This window comes from Ursus maritimus, unplaced genomic scaffold (assembly GCF_017311325.1).
Source record: "Ursus maritimus isolate PB19 unplaced genomic scaffold, ASM1731132v1 scaffold_14, whole genome shotgun sequence".
NCBI lineage: Eukaryota > Metazoa > Chordata > Mammalia > Carnivora > Ursidae > Ursus > Ursus maritimus.
This window is the reverse complement of record NW_024423786.1, coordinates 20,604,625-20,624,428: the sequence shown is the minus strand read 5'-3', so window position 1 is coordinate 20,624,428 and position 19,804 is coordinate 20,604,625. Positions and strand designations below refer to the sequence as shown.

Genomic DNA, 19,804 nt, shown 5'->3' with positions numbered 1-19,804 from the left:
CTATGACAAATAGAAGTGAATAAGCTAAAACTCAATATAAAAGTATATGAAATATGGACACCACCGACCAAATGACCAGCCTTGTCAGGCCCCATCTAATCTCTGGAGATCGAACACGAACACTTGACTCAGGCAATGGTCTGTGTAAACAGATAGGCCCCACACCATTTCCTGGAGACCAGTACACTCAGATGCTGGCGTCCGGCATAGAAAGACTTCTACTTGTTGTTCCACATGGAAATCCCCCTTGCTTATCCCAAACTTAAAAATGGCAGAGTGGCAAAGATACACTTCTTGGGCACTTAGGTCATAAACCACACCCATACAGCTCAGTATATACCTTCCATCCACTCTCTCCTGATTGAAAGGGTTAAATTAAATCAGCTGGTGTGCATGTGCTGAGTTACTGGTTCCCAAGTTGTACCAATGTCTTCAAAAATCCCACCAACATAGACACAAATAAACTCTTCCTCTCTGGGTTACTGAAGACGTATTGCTTAAGTCATTCATCTGTTAATTAGTCATACGTATATCTTCTACAGCTTGTTTTCATTTTGCTTTGAGATTTTTATTGATATTTAATGCATATATTTATGTTTTGTTCCATTACGATTAGATTATAAGTTTTATGAATTCAGGGAGATGTTAAGGGTATTTCTTCATATCTTCTAGCCAACCATGGGACTGTGAACCTAAGATATGCTCGTTTTTATGTTAATTTTCTTTGGTAAGAGAACTATGGGGAAGAACATCTGCTCTTTGAGTGACTCAGTGTCCAACCTCCATTTCCTTAGTAGGCTGACTGATTATTCCTCTAGCCAACAATAATGCCAAAACATTTAATTTGTAAAATGTATTCAGTTAAATGATTAGAAAGGAACTCTGCAGGTAGGATGAAACCAACAATTGACCTTACCGCTCCGGAAAATGTAAGACAAAGCCTTAAACTGTGATATATGTATTTCTTGAGAGATAATTTAGAAAAAAAAAAATAAGGCATGATCCCTCAGTTTTGTCACTTTCTATAAAGTAAGTGTAGAAGTTTCTAGAAAGCAAACCTTGCCACATCTGCCATTTACGAATTCAGGGGTCAGCAAAGTTGTTCTGGAAAGGCCCAGATAAGAAGTATTTTAGGGGGGCGCCTGGGTAGCGCAGTCGTTAAGCATCTGCCTTCAGCTCAGGGCGTGATCCCGGCGTTCCAGGATCGAGTCCCACATCGGGCCCCTGGGCTAGAAGCCTGCTTCTTCCTCTCCCACTCCCCCTGCTTGTGTTCCCTCTCTCGCTGGCTGTCTCTCTGTCACATAAATAAATAAAAAAGAAATTTATAAAAAAAAAAAAGAAGTATTTTAGGCTTCGTGAATTATATGTTCTTTGCTGCAAGAATGCACCTCTACTGTGGTAGGAGGAAGGCAAGTCTAGACAACAGCAAACAAGGGGGATGGGATGGTGGTGTTTCAATAAAACCTTTTTCTTTTTCCTTTTTTTTTTTAATAGAAGGAAATCTATTAACTCACAGAATTCAAGGAAGGGTTGAGGAAACACATCACGAAAAAGGTAGGTAAGAACCAAATGGCAAGAACAAGCGGATCAGGTAACTCCAGGGCTGTCGAGTCTTCCCCTGCTCTTGACTCCTTCTAGCTTTTTCTTCCTTCTTACATGAGATCCTTAAATGATTACACCTACCTCGTTGGGTCATTATGAGAATTAAATGAGATAACACATTGCAAAGAAATAAAATACCACAGTACTCAATAATGTCAATAAAACCTTTCTTTAAGAAAAAAAATAGGGGGCAGGCCAGATTTAGCCAGATGGGCCCTGTGGCTTAGTTCACCAACCCCTCGTGTAGTCTGCACGTTTAACACAGCACTTTGTACCTAGAACCTGCCCAGTCAAGGGACTGAACAAATGGCTGAGACAAGTTTAAAATATTTCTGGACTATAACCATGACAATTCTAATTGTGAATATCACATTTCAGCTTATGCATGATGCCTTTCCCTCTGTAAACACATGAATGACACAGTCTTTCCATAAATGTGCACAGCGTACGCATCTAATCCACAGCACAAACTTGCAGTTGGGAAGACAAGTGCATATGCAATGAGCTAATCGGAGTATCATAATAAAAATGCACGTAAAGGCATTTTCACTTACTACTTTTGGATGGTGAATGCCTATTGAGTTGAAATGGAAATATCATGAGTAGGACGAAAAAAATGAGGCAAGGTAAGCAATATTATCACAGTATTATTTATCATACACATTAGGATCAAAAATAGTCAGGAAAGAATGAGCATTGTGTCATTCTCTCCCAGTCTTTAACCTTGTAAAAGGTTGTTGAGTTCGTAGGGAAGATAACAAGAGTCAATACAAGAGGCTATTAAAAATGGAACTATGTCTTACCACGCAACCTTGAAAAATTAATACTTAATAATTATAATAATAAAAGGCCATTTCTGTGCCGTTTTAGGATGTTACATATTATTTTATTAAATTTTCCCAAAACTCTTTCTTCCTTTGGCTCTGAGACACATGGCTCTGCTGTTGAAAAGCAAAAGACATTTTACGCACAATTTTCCCTCTACTCGAAAGAGGTATATTGTGCCCTTCAGTGAACATAAAATTGATATTATCATCTCTTAGTTTATATCTCACTACTTAACCTTCAGATTAAAAGTTATTGGATTTGAATGACTAAAAAGACATCATGTCACCTTCCCTTCAATGTGGAGACAGGGGAGTTCAGGATGAGAGAAGGTACAGTGATAAAAACACGGATTTCGGATCAGCCGACACCTTCCCTCTTTTGACAAGCGACCGTGATACTGACGCTTCCCTGTGCTTGTCTGGATGATAAACTGTGTGACAAACGGTTTACTTTCAGAAACTTTGCTGAAGACGAAACTGCGTCAGGAAGTTAATTTTATTTGGAGTACAGTCGAAAAGGAGCAGTCTAAAAATAAGGATGAAAGAGTTAATTCAAGGAGAACCTTAGGGTTACCACCTTAAAAAAAATCTTACCCCTCTACTGGCAGAAGATACTGGAAAATGTTCTCTCTGAGCTGCTTTCCCTCCATCTGCCTCTATGCAGGGCTCGACTTAAACACACAAACAAGGCCCTGACATCCCTAAGCAGTTTAATCCATACCTCGTCAATGAGTCTGCCAATAGCACCAGTGTTTAATAATTACACGTCGTATTTTTCCAACAAAAGAAACATAACACGCACCTCCTTTCACCCTAAAAAACAAATTCATTCTAAGAAGCTTGTGTCAATATGAAACAGACTTTATCAAAGATCTAACTTGGTAGTTTTGTTCTCTAAAAGAGATTAAGTCCATTCCGTGATCAATAGGAACACAAGGCAGTTTATCAGCATATCCCATGTGACTTGTGGAAGATATACTCATTAGTAACTGGCAAAGGCTAAAGGGAAAATACTTGATAATTTTAATCTGAATAAACATATACAATCAAAAGAGTGAGTTTTCGTGATGTAAGAGGATGTCGTTTTTTAAACAGCCTTTAAAAAAAAAAAAAAAAGGACTTTTCCAAATTAAGTCCGTTCCTTATTTACAAGTTACGTTTGTGCTGGTGCACAAGTTGTGTTTGTCCGATAACCGACCCGTGGCACGTAAGAAAGGAGCGTGGGTTGTCCTCCTGATGCCCTTCTCTTCTGTTCCATGGTGCCACCATTTTGCCAGTCATTCAGATGGGAAATGCTGACTCATCATCCTTCATCACTCCCACTCCTTGATGTTTTCACATGTCCTACTTCAAAAGGCTCTGCTGATTTTCCAGCACTCCCCTCAACACTCTCTTGTGACCATGGCCCTCCTTTCTCTTCCTATTTCATTCATTCGCAGAGTCTAAAGAACCGCTCTATGTCAGGGGCTGTGCTGTGTGCTGGGGAACATCAGGGAGTAAGAAAGGGCCATCCCAGCCCATACGGGTCCTACAGTTCACCAAGGTATTCAAGTGTAGGAGGAGAAATGCAGAGAGCAAGGCGGTAAAGGTGGTCAATGAAAGCGAGTCCTCAGTTAAATGAAGGGAGAGTTAGTGGCCCATTACTAAATTCAGGACTTACCTCAAGAGCCCTGTCGCTGCTATTAACCTCTCAAACATCTCTTTCCTTCCAAGCCAGGCCAGGTTCAACCTTCTAATTTACGTTTAGTACCCCTCCTCCTGAATGGCCTTTCTTCTCCGCCTAGAAACCTCCCCTGGCTTAGAAACCCAAGCCTCCAACAAGCTGAACCCAGGTAACCTTCGAACCACCTTCCCCCTGTCCCCACCCTTGCTCTTCAGGCTCTTCAGGCTCTAGTCAAATAAACTCCAAATTAATTACTCTACCATGCACATTTCCTCACACAGGTGGTGCAGGGATTAGCTACATGAAAGAATACGCAACAAACGAATAAATGCATTTCAAGAACTCCAAAGTGAAGAAACAAAGTTAATACATAGTTTCCAGTGTAGCACATTTATTAGCTCACTTGGAACAAAGCTGAGGCCAGGCCAGTATGTGCAACCCTCTTCGCCACATTTTCTCATGAGAGGAAAAAGAAAAAAAAATGTGGTTGTATTTCTCTGAACCAAATCAAACACAGTATTTAGCGAAGGGCCTCTGGAATGTTACAAGTAACACTTCATAATTACAATAGATTGGAGTTCAAAGACCAAGTGATGAAAAGAAACTTTCTAATACGGGGTTCAATTCCCTATATAAACTTCCCTTTTGTTGCTCCATCTACCACTTGCATTTATATTGCCATTCTACTTTGTCATAAAAGCAGTCACCTTGTAACCCTTTTTATCAAGTAATCTATGCACTACCTAAAAGTACACTCGACTCCATCAGTCGAGCTATAGAGGTTTACATTACACAAACATACCAATTCTGCGTGCTCAGCACTACTTGTCAATAAACGCCAGCAGTTGCAAAACAGCAAAGTAGGTTCCTTGCCTTCGGAGAACAGATAGGAGTCGGCCAGTTTTGCAAAACAAACTCTCTGCAATCAGGGAAGCTAATCTGTCAACAAATTACCATTAAAGTCATACCTCCTGAAAGTTCAAAAAGAGATGTCTGATTAGACAAGAGAGAGGGGGGGTATTTATTACTACTACTACTACTAGCTCACGGGTCAGAGCTTAAAATTACCTTCTCAAAGTGGGGATACTTTTGTTTAAAGTTGAGGGTACACTTCACTCCTGGTGAAATGTGGCATCTAGCTTTCTATGTACTTGGCTCTTTTTTTGTTGTTTCTCATGCCATCTTACCCTTCAACAGAGAAATTAATGACACACAACTATTCAGTTATCAAAACTTGAAAGGATTTCATATAAGGCTCCCATCAGAAGTTACCTAAATCTCTGACAATATTTTGATGACAGGGAGGTAAAAACTCACAGAGTAAAGAACTAACTTCAGCAGTCAGGGTGGAGTATGCCTTTTCCAGAAAGAGCCACCAAAGGAATTGAGAAAAAGTGGAAGTCTGTTATCATTGTGGCTGTTTTTCTTTATTTGTCACAGTTATCCCAATTTCTGCCTCACTTTTATTTCAAGTTGTTTGTGTGCTTTTTGCTAACATTTTGGTGGCACCAATTCCTACTACAAATTTTTGATCATCAATATTTTCTATATTTGAACTGTACCTTGTGTTCAAAAAGAATATATCAAAAGGTAGAGTGAGTCCTTTAAAATTATAGTTTGAGTCTTCACCCACCAGTGAAGGAAGGTGCTAGCCCCTATCACAGTGCCTGCCTCAATGAGAGAACTCAATAAATTAAGATCTTCTTCTACCCTGCCTTCCAGAAGCTTCCCTTATCAGACACAGAGATGCTGACTATGTTTTTTTCCTTCCAGTGGCATCGAAAGACCCACCTTTCAGACACAGTCCCTGGCAGCGACAAGGCAAAAGGCCACTTGAGGGCATTCCTAACAAAGTTAATAAAGCAACCTTTTGCAAAGAGAAGAATGGTAAGGCCGAACTGGCCATTGCTACCTCGACTTTATACTAATCCACACCTAATCATTTGGGCCTCCCTACGTAGAGTGAGGAACGAGGCAAAGGATGGCCGCAATAATGGTAACACGGTTCCCACAAAGGAACAGGAGTACGAACGAGAAGCGCACGGGGACGGTCTCTTTCATTGGAGCTTTCTGCCCATCCAAACACACACAGTGATTTCTTCCAGGTGTCGTTTTTCACAGGGGCACTTCGAGCTGGAAATGTTGGCAGGACAACCTCCCTCTTTTGCTCGATATCCACTAGTCATTTTCGTAACAAGAACAAAATGAGGCTATTCATTCCGCCATTTTGAAAATGAAGAGAAGAATCTTTAATTTTTGTGGCTTGGTTTATGCTAACATGTTCACACTCTGGTCATTATCATTTGGTTACTCACATTCAGGAGACCCCAGGATATAGACCCGTGATTCTCCCAGGCCCCTCTGATAGTATATTTTCTATATCCTTGTGAATATACACAGCCTCATCTCCTTCCTGAGACCTCTCCTACTCCTCCTGTCTCTCTGAGCTTCTCTGGTCCTGGGCAGTGACTCATCTCTCACCTCCTTTAATAGCTCATTGGCAAAATGCAACCCAATGAATCCCTCTTCTTCCCGCTCATGATGTTTCAGAAGCTACTTGTCCTTCCTTCCTCTCTTAATGCCTCAGGATTCATTCAATGCTTTCTTCTCTTTCTTTTACGTTATTAACAGGAAACATGTACACAGACACACGTTGATGGTGGAGGTGTACCTTTTGGGCCAGAAAGTCCAACACTTTAAACCAAATGTCAAAGAACCAATGTCAATGAATGAAACAAATACTTCACTTATCCACACTCTCTAAATAATCCATATTCAAATCCCATACATACTGTATCTTTTTTTTTAATGTCTTTCTCATAGACTACCTCTATACTGCCCTCCTCATATAAAACAATAGCCACACCTCAAAATCACAGCAACCAAAGCTCTCTCTATACTGATTTGCAGACAATAAAACTGCCAGGTGGTACCCAAAAAAAAAACCCCATCATTAAATGGAATGTTGTTAAGAAATAGCTGTTTTATTTAACAGCTATTCATTTTTATTGAATAAACATTTTCTAGTATGCATTCTGTTAATTGACCTGACAGCATATGCTGTATATGGAGAAACTTCTAAACATTATGCTCTATGTAATATGCTTATCTGAAAAAGCTCTCATTTGCAGCAATATGGAAATAAAATTCTGCTTTCTAAAATTCAAGACTTTTAAAATGCATTAATCCACACAGTTTATGAAATTGCTCTGGACATTTTAAAATCCTTTCTTTAGGAAAAAAAACTTCAGTAATTGGTAATAGTATTTGTTGCTGAGTTTCATAATGGAGTAGTGCATATCCAACACAGAACTTTTACAGACCCAGAAATGGGGCAGGCATAATAGAAAATAAAAAGCAGTTATGGTATCGGGTAAAGAATTACCCAGTGGCTAAAAGAAATGTTCAGAAACTCTATCAAATTATATTATTAGGAAAGTATTGTTATAATAGTTTCATGGCCCAGATCTAAGTAGACTTGAAACATTACGGAGATAATACATTTCATCTTGAGGAAGGAAGACAGTTGGGGAGTGTGTTGGCGGGCTCCTCCAGCTACTGGCAGCACCTCTCCTTGGGCGATGGCTTCTGAGTGATGATGGCATCTTGCAGAACTACCAACCCCCCTGCCGAGAGGGCCACCAATGAGCGACGCTGCTGGGTGGGAGCTGGAGCAGCCTGGAGGGAGGCAGGCTCCCTGACTTCACGAGCAATCCATCCCCTAACAACTGTTGCCCTGTAGAAATATGGGTCTAGGGTTACCAGATCTTCTGATTTTTCAAGAGAAGATGGAAAAGCCAGATTCCCCCTACTTTTCTAGGTTGGCACCTAAGTAATTCTTTTTTTTTTCTTTTTTGTTTTTAACAATTCTTCTTAGACCTAATTTAGCCAACCTATAGACGAGTCCCAGCATAGAAGTCACTCATTCCACAGCTAATCTTTGTGAAAGCTCTCCATTCTGAAAGGGCACTTGCTATCATTTGTAATTATCTTTAGTAATAAGAATCAAACATGGAAAGGCTTGCATTTATTTTAAAAGTCCTGGCACTAGGCAAAAATTCTCCCTATATCGTCAACGATTGCACTGGTGCAACTGGAAAATCCTATAACGTTCAGTGTTACACACAGCGTAATTAACTCATTTTTATACCAAGCCCTTTTAAGCCACATCTTTTTGTTCCATGGACTTCTAACATATTTTACAGTTCTAATTCTCTTCCACTGTCCTACATTAATCAAAGCTGTAACCCCTGTTGTCTTTGTACTACAGAATCAGAATGTGCCCCTGGCGAGGAATGGGGGAAAAGTCAACAGGAATTAAATTTCAGTGCAACTGTTTACTCAACTGTGGCCTGCAGTTATTGAAATTTTATCCGTGGTTTTGTGTGACTACCGCAGTAATGAATTCAGCATGGCTGTGATTTTCTCACTGCTGGTATTCTCACTTCAAGGAAAAACCTGTAGACTAAAAATGACGAAAACAACCAAGTCCATCGCGTGGACCCTCGCATTTCTCCAAAGCGCTTAATTGTTGCAGTTTTCGGTCTGGAAGGAAACTAGGATCACTCGTAGTCCTGCAAAACTTTTTCAATCCTTTAGTTTTTTTTCTCAATTCATCTACAGATTTTCTTGTCCTCCAACAACCTGTGAAGAGCCTCATCATACACTTCGAGGGGCAAACAGCTGTCAGTATTTTATTTTAAAACACTGAAAGGGCCTGCCAAGCACAGTATGTGGGGTTTTAGCCACAATGATAAATCCAGCTACTCACTCTCTTCCTAAATCACATCGATAGCAAATAAAAATAAAATTGGTATGAAAAGTATTTAAAAAGAGTTTCAAAGTACAATCAAAAGGTATTGACATCTATAACACATAACAGCGTGTTTTCCAAAGTGGTCGCAGCCAAGATAGAGAGGGGAGATGCGAATACCTAATTTTGTTACTCACGCTTTTTAAGGAAGATGCTGTTAAAATGTACTTTCTTAACTGTCTTCTATGAGGCTAATGTATTGTTGCTGTTATTGGTGTGTGTGTGGGGGTGTGTGTGCTGATGGTATACATGTGAAGACTTTGGATGACTTACTACTTTACGATGGTAAATGATTTTCAGTCCTTCATATAAAACACTGAAGAAGTTAATTTCCAATTTATTTAATTAATGTACCCCTAAATACTAAGTATGTGGGGTTCACACCCCACGAGAGCACCACACCTCAACTGCTCCATGAAGAACCAGCGGACCTTGGCCTCTGTAGGGTAAAGACACAGAATACAGCACTCCAAAACACCAAACTACTGCTCGTTCTCAATGTAAGCGTAAGTACCTAACAACACCGCGTGAACAACACATGCGCACGCACGGACACCTTCCTACCATCTGAGGATCTGTTCTGCTAACCAGGTCAGCGGTGAGAATTCAGCCATTTGCACTCATTTAAGCGCACAACCTTCCACACAACATACATCATAAACTCCAGCTGATGTGATGCCCGAGGTGCAGGCACAGAAGGGTCTGGGCGGCCAGGGAGAGAGACCACATCCCTTAGGTGAAGCACGTCTGCTAGTTTCCGTTTCTTTCTGTTGCAGCTTGCCCCCACCAGGTTCCACTAACTTCTCACAGACTGACAATGTAACGATTCTTCGTATTTTAAAAACTTCTTAGCAAGAAGAAAATAAAACGTGCTCAGAGCCTGGCAAAGGCCATAACCCTCATACAAAAAGGGATTCCCTCTACTTCTCTGATACGGTTTTCAAGAAAATGGTTTGAGAACAGGTTCGCCTTCCTCCTCTTCATCCCCCAGAAACGATTTCAGTTGCTTTCAGTAAGGCCCAAAGACGCGTCATTCTTTTTTCACCCTTCTGCGATGGCACCATAACTATGTATTGAGTAAATGAATCAAGGACTAAAACGGAACAAAATCCGCCCATTATCATTAACAAAAACAAATCCTATTTCCTGATTCCAAGAGAGGCTGGAAAAACAGTGCTGTCTTCAAGCGGGTGCTATTTTCTTCTTTGAATTTCCCTCAACACGTGGGCCACACAACACCATTTTCTGGGTCACCTTTACCATTTGGAAATATTTAGTCACTCACAGGTACCCCCTGACACGCCTATGGAGAACGTAAGGAGAATGAGTATGTCCCAATTTACATGCATTTGGGGGAGCCACCAATAAGAGCTAATTTAAAACATTAAGAGGACTTAGCCCCATACCAGCCACCATATGTACACAAGACACATAGGTCAGTGGCCCACACCCCGAAGTTCCCACAGGTAGCTGGAGGCCATTTCTTACACTTCAGCCTGTGCTGCTGTCGCTCTGCCTGCTGTATACACACCCCTGCCCGTTTGTTTCTACTGTTCTGCTTCTCTCCTGGTTCACCTACTCCCTCTTCTATCCCCTATTCTTTTTATCCATTACCCCTCATTTTGTGTCTTTCTTCACCAGGCTCAATAAGCCTGCTTATTATTATTACTTTTCAACTCAAGCATCGGGAACCATTTCTCCAAAGATTCATTTTAGTCCAAATAGTTCAGCTTCAGGCTGCCACGGTGGGGCCTGGGAAGGGCGCCCCGAGGCGCACTCAAGCTCATCTTTAACAACTGCTCTCCAAGATGGGGGGGGATGGGGGGGGCCCAAGGCTCTCAGCTCCCAAGGGCCGGAGCACTAGTCTCTGAAGGCCACCACCGGGCCGCCAGATGCCGCTGACGGCCGGCCTGCCCGCCAGGCGGGCCTCCAACACTCCCGGGCGGCGAGTGCGAGCGGCGAGCTGGAGAGCCGCCCCCCGCCCCGGCCCCTCCCCAGCCCCCCGCGCCCGCGCAGCCCGGCGGCCCCCGGGCCACAGTACCTGCTGCTGCTGCACGTGCACGAGCTCAGCGGCCCCCGCGTCCGCGGCCGGCGTCTCCCCGTTGGACCGCCCTTCGCGAAGGCTGGCGCACTGGAGCAAGTGGTTGCCGCCGCTCGACCCGTTCTGGATGGCTGAACCGTTACTTTTTGTCTCAGTCCCAGATTCTTGCATCATGACTCAAAAACCTGATAGAGGGATTTTCAGGAGGGAGCGGGGGAGAGAGAAAAAAGCAGCTGTTAAAGCAGTTGTTGGACAGAAGGAGAAGGGCCCTGCCTTCCGTGTTGGCCAAACTCTGTAAACAGTTGTCCTTTTCTTTCACTCACTTTTGGCCCTGGGTCGTGGGCTAGTCCCTTAGGGTCTGAGGACGGAGGGCGGGGGTCGGTCCAGCTTCAAGGTTTAGTAGTGGGCCTTGCAATAGACTGTTTCGCCTTGGAAAAAAAGTACTTTCGGGGGAACTCAGGACGTATGGTTCAGTTTCTGTGGATTGTATCTGGATGTTTTGCTCAAAAACCAGTAAGTCATTGCGAGCAGCACATTACGGGTAACATTAAACGTTAGTGCGTGCGGGCTCTGCGTGGGGGTGGTACACTCCTAGAGAGAGTCTCCGACTCCTCCATCAAGACGTGACACACACCACCGGGAGGGCCCCTGAGGTCACTGGAGCTGAGCACCCTTATAGTCAAAAAGCCAAGAGCATTTGAGGATTCGTACTCCCCAGAACCATTCAGGTACTGGAAAGTATTCCTAATTGGCCATTCCAGTAAGATCGGCCACATTTAGAGAGGAAAAAAAAATCACCGCTTTTCGGGAGCTGAAAAAATTCAGACTCTGATCTTTGTCCTAGGGTTAAAACTGTCCTAAGAAATCCTATTCAAAGTTAGGGTTTTTTTTCCTGCTGGATTACTAACCTCTAGTTTGGTTTAAGGCCTGAAAGGTCTGGGACAGCTTATATTTATTTTGGAGAAAAATCTGGCCTTAGGCACACCAAAGAAAAGGTCTGAGTGTGAAAGTATGAAATGTCTAATAAAAAATATTCACACACATGTATGTGTGTGTATATATATGTGTATGTATATATGTGTGTATATATATGTATGCATGTATGTATATATGTATGTGCATGTATATATGTGTGTATATATGTATGCGTGTATGTATATATGTATGTGTATATACATATATGTATGCGTGTATGTATATATGTGTGTATATGTATGCGTGTATGTATATATGTATGTGTATATACATATATGTATGTGTATATGTATATATATGTGTGTGTATGTATTTATATGTGTGTATATATATGTATGTGTGTATGTATATGTGTGTGTGTGTGTGTGTGTATATATGGTATGTAAGTCCGTATGTATAGTGCATGATGAGTAGCTGGAGGATATCACCTACATACATGTAAATATATTTCACATTCGGCCCGGCTACTCTCTAGGTACAAAACCATTATCCTCCGGAGCCAATTCAGCTCTCAGTAAAGGCGTCTGATGATGACAAAAGATAGATAATATTTACTCATACCAAATGTTACCATCTATTGATCACCAGTGCTGTGCCAAGCCACTTGCAGGTGATTTATGTATATTCACCAGTTTAGTTCTGAATGCCACTGGTCTCTCCAGGATGCAGATGAGAACACTAGGGCTCCACGAGGAGCCTAGATTTAATTTGCCCAGCATAAATCACTAGTAATGGTGCAATCCGGATTTGAACAAGTTCATTCTGATGTCAAAGTTCTTAACCATGTGTTTTCTTACAGGTGAGGTGCAGTAGGGAGCAAACAATGAAATGGCAGGGTCATACTCCAAATTCAAAGACGAGGACTTTCAACAGGAAAAACATAGTCACTAAAGGACCTGACGGTTCCAATATCGAAGCTGAGAAGTGTCTGCATGTTAGAACTTTAACGTGAAAACACCAATCTCGGATAAAAGGGCTGAAAACTTAAATAATTTTGCATTGTGGAAAGACATGCACAACACCATGGATTTCTCCCCACCCATGAAATATGTCACAACAGGGAAACTGAAACACTTGGGACATCTTTAGAGGAGGCCGCCCTCTTGCTAGAAGCTGGTTTAAGTCCCTTTTCTACCGACCTCCCCAAATGTGTGATGGAAAATTAAAAGCAGAAAAATTCACATCTTTCTTCATTTCCTTTCAGTGTACTGTATGATCCAACTTGAGTACAAACTTTATAAACCCAGAAGACTTATTTTTTAAAGTTAATCCAATTCTGAAGGGGATTAAGAATGGCATTTTTTGTTGACAGGTGGGAAACAAACTCAGAAGCAACAGCTGATTCACTCTCTTCTCTTCAGATCAGACTTTCCAGTAATTAGAGTCCTTTAAAAACCGCCTTTATATCTTTACAGTCTGCAGAATATAAAATCTATCAAAAATACGACTAAAACTTTCTCTAAGAAGAACCAGGCAATACAAGTACCTCATTTGTTGCCAAAAAAGGCATTAATTTGTGAAATTGAGGGGTTTTCCCCCCAATGTTTCAGTTTCTGTTTCACAAACATGCCCATTTGTACAGAAATGAAGGAAAGGATGGCGTTTAGGCGTCTGAAGGCGAGGATGGTTGTCCTAGAGTAGGTAACAAGGAAACTCGCTCAATTCTTTAGGTATGTCACAAGCACACCTCAAGAAAAAACAAAAACATTTTTTTAACTTTCTAGAAAGCCTGCTCATATCAGCGAATGGACCCCCAAAAGATAAAAACATGGCTTACACATGAAATCCATACCTGCCCTGAGAAGGGGGCATAGCTAGCCAAATATTCTGTCCTCAGAGCTATAGGAAAGAATGCTTCTTTCCACACCCTGTGACCATCGGGATGCCTGGCCTCAGAACAGGTGTCTAAGAGACTGGCCCCGCTTCTGTTTCCTGGGTTTGACACCGTGGTCGTGGGTGGAGTACGAACAGTCTCCAATCCACAATTTGATGAGAAGGTTTTGCTCTACACAGTTCCAAGAAGACTGCCAAGTCCTCCAGGAGAAGTTTTGCAGGCATCTCGCCAAGCAGCTTGGCTTGCGAATCGGGTCTGTGAGAGTGCAGGCATTGGGACCGAAATTGCATAAAGGATTATTTTGGTCTGAGGATGTCCTTAATTAGTCAAGTGCTAACAGTAGTATGTAGGTTGCAAGATTTAAAATTTCCCATAATCTCCCACACCAATCAGGAGAAAACAGCTTTTTGAAAAGCACATGTGAAAAATTAGGAGTGTCGATGTCTAAGAACATTTCTAACAATATCTGGGCTGGCAATATTTCTTTCTATGGAATGTTCCAAGCCATTTAATAAGGCTTTATGTCTGTACAACACTTCACAAGCTACAAGGCTCTCTGAGGTACTTTTCAAACTCATAACAAGTCCATCAGGGAGAAGAAGCAGGTGAAATTTATCCCCATTTTACAGATAAGAAAACAAAAGCCCAGTAGGTTAAGGAATAGATACATCCATAACCATTTCCTATTTCAGATGTGAACTTGTCCATTCAATGAATGACAGCGAATTTCCCATTTGCAAAGTCCTGGGCAAGGTGGTACATTCGTAAATGAATGAAAAGAAAACTAAGTAATTCCAGGAAAGACGGTATCAAGGTGGCAGGTAGACAAATAAAAGCATCTAAAATACAATGATGAAAGTGTCAGCATTCTTTAGCAAACACCTCTATTTGTCTTTTTCTATTGAGTTTTACAATTTGGGAATCATCTGAAAGGAGGTCAATGTATACAAGAGGCACGTGAGCTTTCTGACATCGAACAGTGTACCTTCTTTTCTTAGAGGAAGCTTGTCATAGACACTCAGTTTGTATAACCTCCGTTTCCCTCTGGGACTCCTTATAACCAATGAACTACTCTGCTCCACGGCAAACCGAGAGCAAGAAACGATACACAATCACCCCGAGCACGCGAATATGGAGGCATGGCACCTGGAGGACATGACCAGCCCTTCCCACTAACAAGCCCTCTGGAAACAAAAACAAATCTTCCTCTGGCTTCTTGCATGGCTTCTCCGAATGAGCTGGGCCTGTTTAAGTCACATATGATCCATTCAACACAACCCTGCAAAGGCTGAGGCTGTAATCACATGGACGTCAGAAAGCTAAAGGAAGCCAAAATGGCCCACTTCTCGTCTTGCTTGGAAACATGACAGAGCTACTGATTTCAAAAGATCGATTTTTGTGCTGAAGGAACTTGTAGAAAAGGATAAGAACTGAGTTTAGCGTGCTTATTTATTGTCGCTGCCAACAGAGCATACTCTGGAAGTATTCTGGAAAATTCATAATGTCCAGGCCAATGTATTTATAGTAAATTAAAGCAATGCTTTATTATTATGATTATTTCCTTGGTTACAGTGTTGATGCTGAAAATTTAAGGAAAATAAAGCCCTTGTTATCATGCTTGTGAAAGATTTTAAGCTAACAGAAAGTTCAGTCTTGATTCCAGGGCAGTTAATTAAGGTTGACCAAGTCAGGCAGAAGTAAATTAACTTGGCTGATCAATTATTTATATGAAGCAGAATAAATGCCCTTAAAGAACTTGGTCTGTTCACGAAAGAATGTGTAAATTAAACTAAACATAGTTTTGTAAAATATATTCCTACTTCTATGGGGAGAAGAGGAGAAGTTAATGGTGAAACCACTTGTAGGAAAATGATGATAGTGATGACACAGTCCTCCCCCATCCCAAAGCAAAGATCCTCTTTCTCATTGTTCATCCAGTGCCAGAAAAGAAGGAAAATGGAAAGCATTTTGAAGAGATAACAGAAGCTCTTGGGGGGGGGGGGAGGAAGAGAGGGAGCAAAGGAGGGAGGGGGAAAGGAAAGAAGAAAAGGAGGTAGAGAAGGGAGGGACAGAGAAGGGGAAGAAGAAAGGGAGGGAGGGAAGGACAGAGGGATGAGGAGGGAAAGAAGAAGACAGCAACTCTAAGAATGGAGAGACCCTGTGAATGTCCGTATTTTGGAACTACTGAACAAGAGGCACGCTTACTCCATCATCTGTCAGACTCCGCGCAGAGTTTGTAGACGGGACTAGAATAAAGGTGGGAGGCTATCTCTAGTTCTAAAAGAAGGACTCACGTCGCATCGTATGATTCAAAGTCCACATCGATCATGTTCATGAGATTTGGGAAAGAAGAAAAACTTGTGTGTATTAAGATACAAAGCATACACTTACTTCTGGGTTCATCAGATAAATGAACGGCTTCCCTTTAAATGTGCAAAAGGTCTACCTGGCAACAAAATACATATAAAGGAGTTCTAAGGAGCAAAGTGCAGCTAAGGGGAGTCTTCCCTGCCGGCCCGGAAACAGCAGGTTGGCACAGGACACTAACCCAGAGCCTTACTCTCCATCTTCTTGCAGGAGTTCCTCCCAGTCAAAACAGGGACTCAAGAACAGAAAGCATCCTGAAGAAAGTCTAGCTTTGACAATGGAGACTTCGCATTTCCTAGCACATGGCACGTGCTTTGCAAGTGTTCACCCTTCATCTGGCCAGATGCACTACAGCAGGTGGCTGAGACAGAGGAAGGGCTGGTGGAGGGATTACAAGTGAAACTGAGGGGTTCAGGAAACAGGTGAAAAAAGAGCAGGATGGAAGGGCCCCAAGTGGCCCCAAGATGCAGAATCATGCCACCTAAGTGGGGATTTTATAGCATACTTTCAAAGGAAAAAGGGGGGGGGAAGGGAGGAGGAAGACTACAACAAGAAAAACAAAGTAACACCGGCTGATTATTTTCACATCTGAGATACTCCCACAAGTTGTGAATGAACCCTCCAGACACCACTGCCTGCCTATCCACCGCCCCCAATGGCAGGGGTCCCATGCCACGGAAAGACCATCCAGAGGCCAAGTTTAGGAAGAGAAGTCGATGTGGTGACTGTGTTATGAAGGCACCATCTTCCAATACCAAATTTTCATAATTATAACAGAAAGGCGTAAATTTTCTAATGCATGGCAGTTCAAAAAGTAATCAAGGGAATGAGCCGGAGGGCTATTTTAATGTATGCAAAGCTAGTGACCCACAGTAAATGGGAGGTAAGCTACAATGAATGCAAAGTAATGCACACATACTGAAGTCCTGGTCTGATGAGGGACGGCTAAAATTAACACCCAATTAATTTCCGAATTGACAAACAAATGAAACCCATAAATCTACTTTCTCATTAATTTTCTTGTGGTATAATTTAAAGCAGTAATATGAGGGCAAAAACTGAGCATTATCCATCATAAATATCAGAAAGATAGCACTGTAACACCATAAATTATGCATGTTACCTGTTGTTAAAAATGATTTATGTATTATCAACTTTATCGTGCACTGTAGATATCTAGATCTATCTTTAAAAATCTAGAATTTCACTTAGCACTTAGGAAGAAAAAGTTCAGGAGCAATGAAATAGTCAAAAATATGGGGTTTCTTTTGCTTTTGTTTAAGACTACTTACATAAGCCATACAGGAGAGAACGGCAAAACTGGAATCTTCCCAAATCTTAGGTCAGCAGAGGTTGAGGATTTCATGGAAGCGTCGGGCTGGGCCTCTCAACAGAGAAAGAACCAGGTCTAGGAGACCCCTCCCGGAAAGCCTTGGTACATGTGTCCTCAGGGAGCTACTCCTGCAGGAAATGCAGCTTGGGGCTGGAAAGGAATGGGTCCAGGCGAGGATATCCTGGACGTACCTCAGACAGCCAGAGGGGGAGAACCTACAGCTATGGGTGCTCAGTGAAGCAAAGAATCCTCAGTTGGAGAGAAGTCTGGGAGGATAATTAGGTTCGTTGTTCATAATGTAATATGGTAGCTCTCTTACCTTCATAGTTCAAAGGAGGAGAAAAAAAGAACTGGGAACTAGTTTGTATTTATCAATCAACCTAGAAGTACTCTCTGCCTATCAAGTAAACGGATAAAGAGGCAGTCAGAGTAAAATGATCTCCTTCCTGGCCTCTCCAGCTCCATTTCTTTAGTAACAGTTAAAAAAAAAATAAAATGAAACAAAACAAAAAAACACCTTTACTTTGAACTTTACTTTCAGGCACACCTTACACATATAGTAGGCTCCCCTTATCCATGGGGAATATGCTCTGAGACCCCCAGTGGATGCCTGAAATTGCAGATAGTACTGAACCCTACATACTGTTCTTTTCTTTTCTTTTTTTTTTAAGATTTTATTTATTTATTTGAGAGAGAGGGAGAGAGAGTACGTGCACAAGCAGGGAGAGCAGCAGGCAGAGGGAGAAGCAGGCTCCCTGCTGAGCAAGGAGCTTGATGCGGGGACTGCATCCCAGGGCCCAGGGATCATGACCTGAGCCAAAGGCAGATGCTTAACCGACTGAGCCACCCAGGCGTCCCCACTATGTTCTTTTCTATACATACACACATACCTATGATAAAATTGAACTCCTAAATTAGGCCCAGCCAGAGATTCACAACAATAATGATAAACCAGAATCATTATTATAATCTAGTGTAATAAAAGTTATGTGAATGTGACCTCTCTCCCTCTCTCACAGTATATTACCGTACTGTACTCACCCTTCTTCTTGTGATGACATGAGATGATAAAATGTCTACGTGATGAGCTTAAGGGAGGTGAATGACATAGGTGTTGTGACACGGCCTTCTGACAATACCTTGGAAAGAGGATCCTTTGCTTCCCAAGCCCGGTAGACCGAGGGTAACTGAATCCACGAAGCCAAACCGTGGCTCCAGGGGGACTCCTGTAGTAGGGACTTCATATATAATTGCTGAATTTTTAGCTAACTGATGAAATGACAGAAAAGTCCAAGTCCAACCTCTCATTCAAATGAGATCAAGGGCTTGTGGGGGTCACCATCTTGATGTTCCTACTTCTAAAATACTCTATATCCTGTACTTCCTTTGTGAGGACTAATCGTTTTGGATTTCTGAAACTGAGAAACTAACATAAGCCATTAAATCGTTTTAAGTCATAACAGAAGTAGGATTGTCCCAATCATTGAAAATTTAAAAATAATCAATCAGTGAAAAACTCTACCAAAATCCATGGTCAACAGTTAATATTCAGTTCAGCTGGAATGGAAAAAGGTAGAGGGCAGGATGTTTAATTTTCCCTGTAATGCATGACTCACAACAGAGTTAGAGGAATAGGGTGGTAATAAAATAATGTTCCTAATAAAAACACGATTTCCCTTCTCTACCAGGCTTTCATTGTAAAGACAAGAGATTTTACATTTCCAAAGAAAAAGAATTCCCGAATTCCAACACCAAGGCAGCCAGGTTGTTCAGAGGAAACGTGCCTGTCTCACGCTAACAGCCTGTCTTAATCAAACTTCCATGGTCTTCGTTAAGTCATCAGTAAGCACAGATAAAAACACCCACCCCCTTAAAAGCTACAAATGGCTATATTTTCAGAATTTCAGCTACTGTTGGTCTTGTTTTCCTTCTCTCCCAGTGGACAAGAGTTTAAGCGCTGTCATCATAGCAACTGTGTGCAAACTATGGAAGCTAGAAAGAAACTGCTCTAGGAAACAGAGGTACAAAGGAGAATGCATACCCACTCCCTGGCATGTTAATCCAGACGAGCTCAAATAATTAAACAGAGACCAGGAAGGAGCTTTGCCAACCCTGTGCTAGGCTGTTTGCTCTGCTACAAGGAAGCCTCTGCAGCTCAGGGTATGATGGGGCCAGGTGTTCTAGGGAGCTTAATTAAAATGCATTTTTACAGCACACAACAAGAGTTTAAGTTTGAGAATTAACAAGGCCTGCCAAACTTGAATCATTTGAACATTCAAACAACTGAACTGTCACAAATAGCCCGGTGGAATAAAGCGACCAACAACCAGGTCAGAATAGTTTTTTTTT

General features: G+C 41.8%; 1 protein-coding gene across 6 annotated transcripts in view; it reads right to left on the bottom strand.

Annotated features, from left to right (window-relative positions):
- The window catches only part of FOXP1 (forkhead box P1), a 576,958-nt gene that overhangs the window by 217,783 nt on the left and 339,371 nt on the right, over positions 1–19,804 (bottom strand). For all 6 annotated transcript variants that reach the window (XM_040628561.1, XM_040628562.1, XM_040628558.1 and 3 more), the window contains one exon: positions 10,947–11,131. In XM_040628561.1, the coding sequence (XP_040484495.1) occupies positions 10,947–11,120 (174 nt within the window). In that variant the 5' untranslated portion in view covers positions 11,121–11,131. The remainder of the gene's footprint in view (positions 1–10,946; positions 11,132–19,804) is intronic.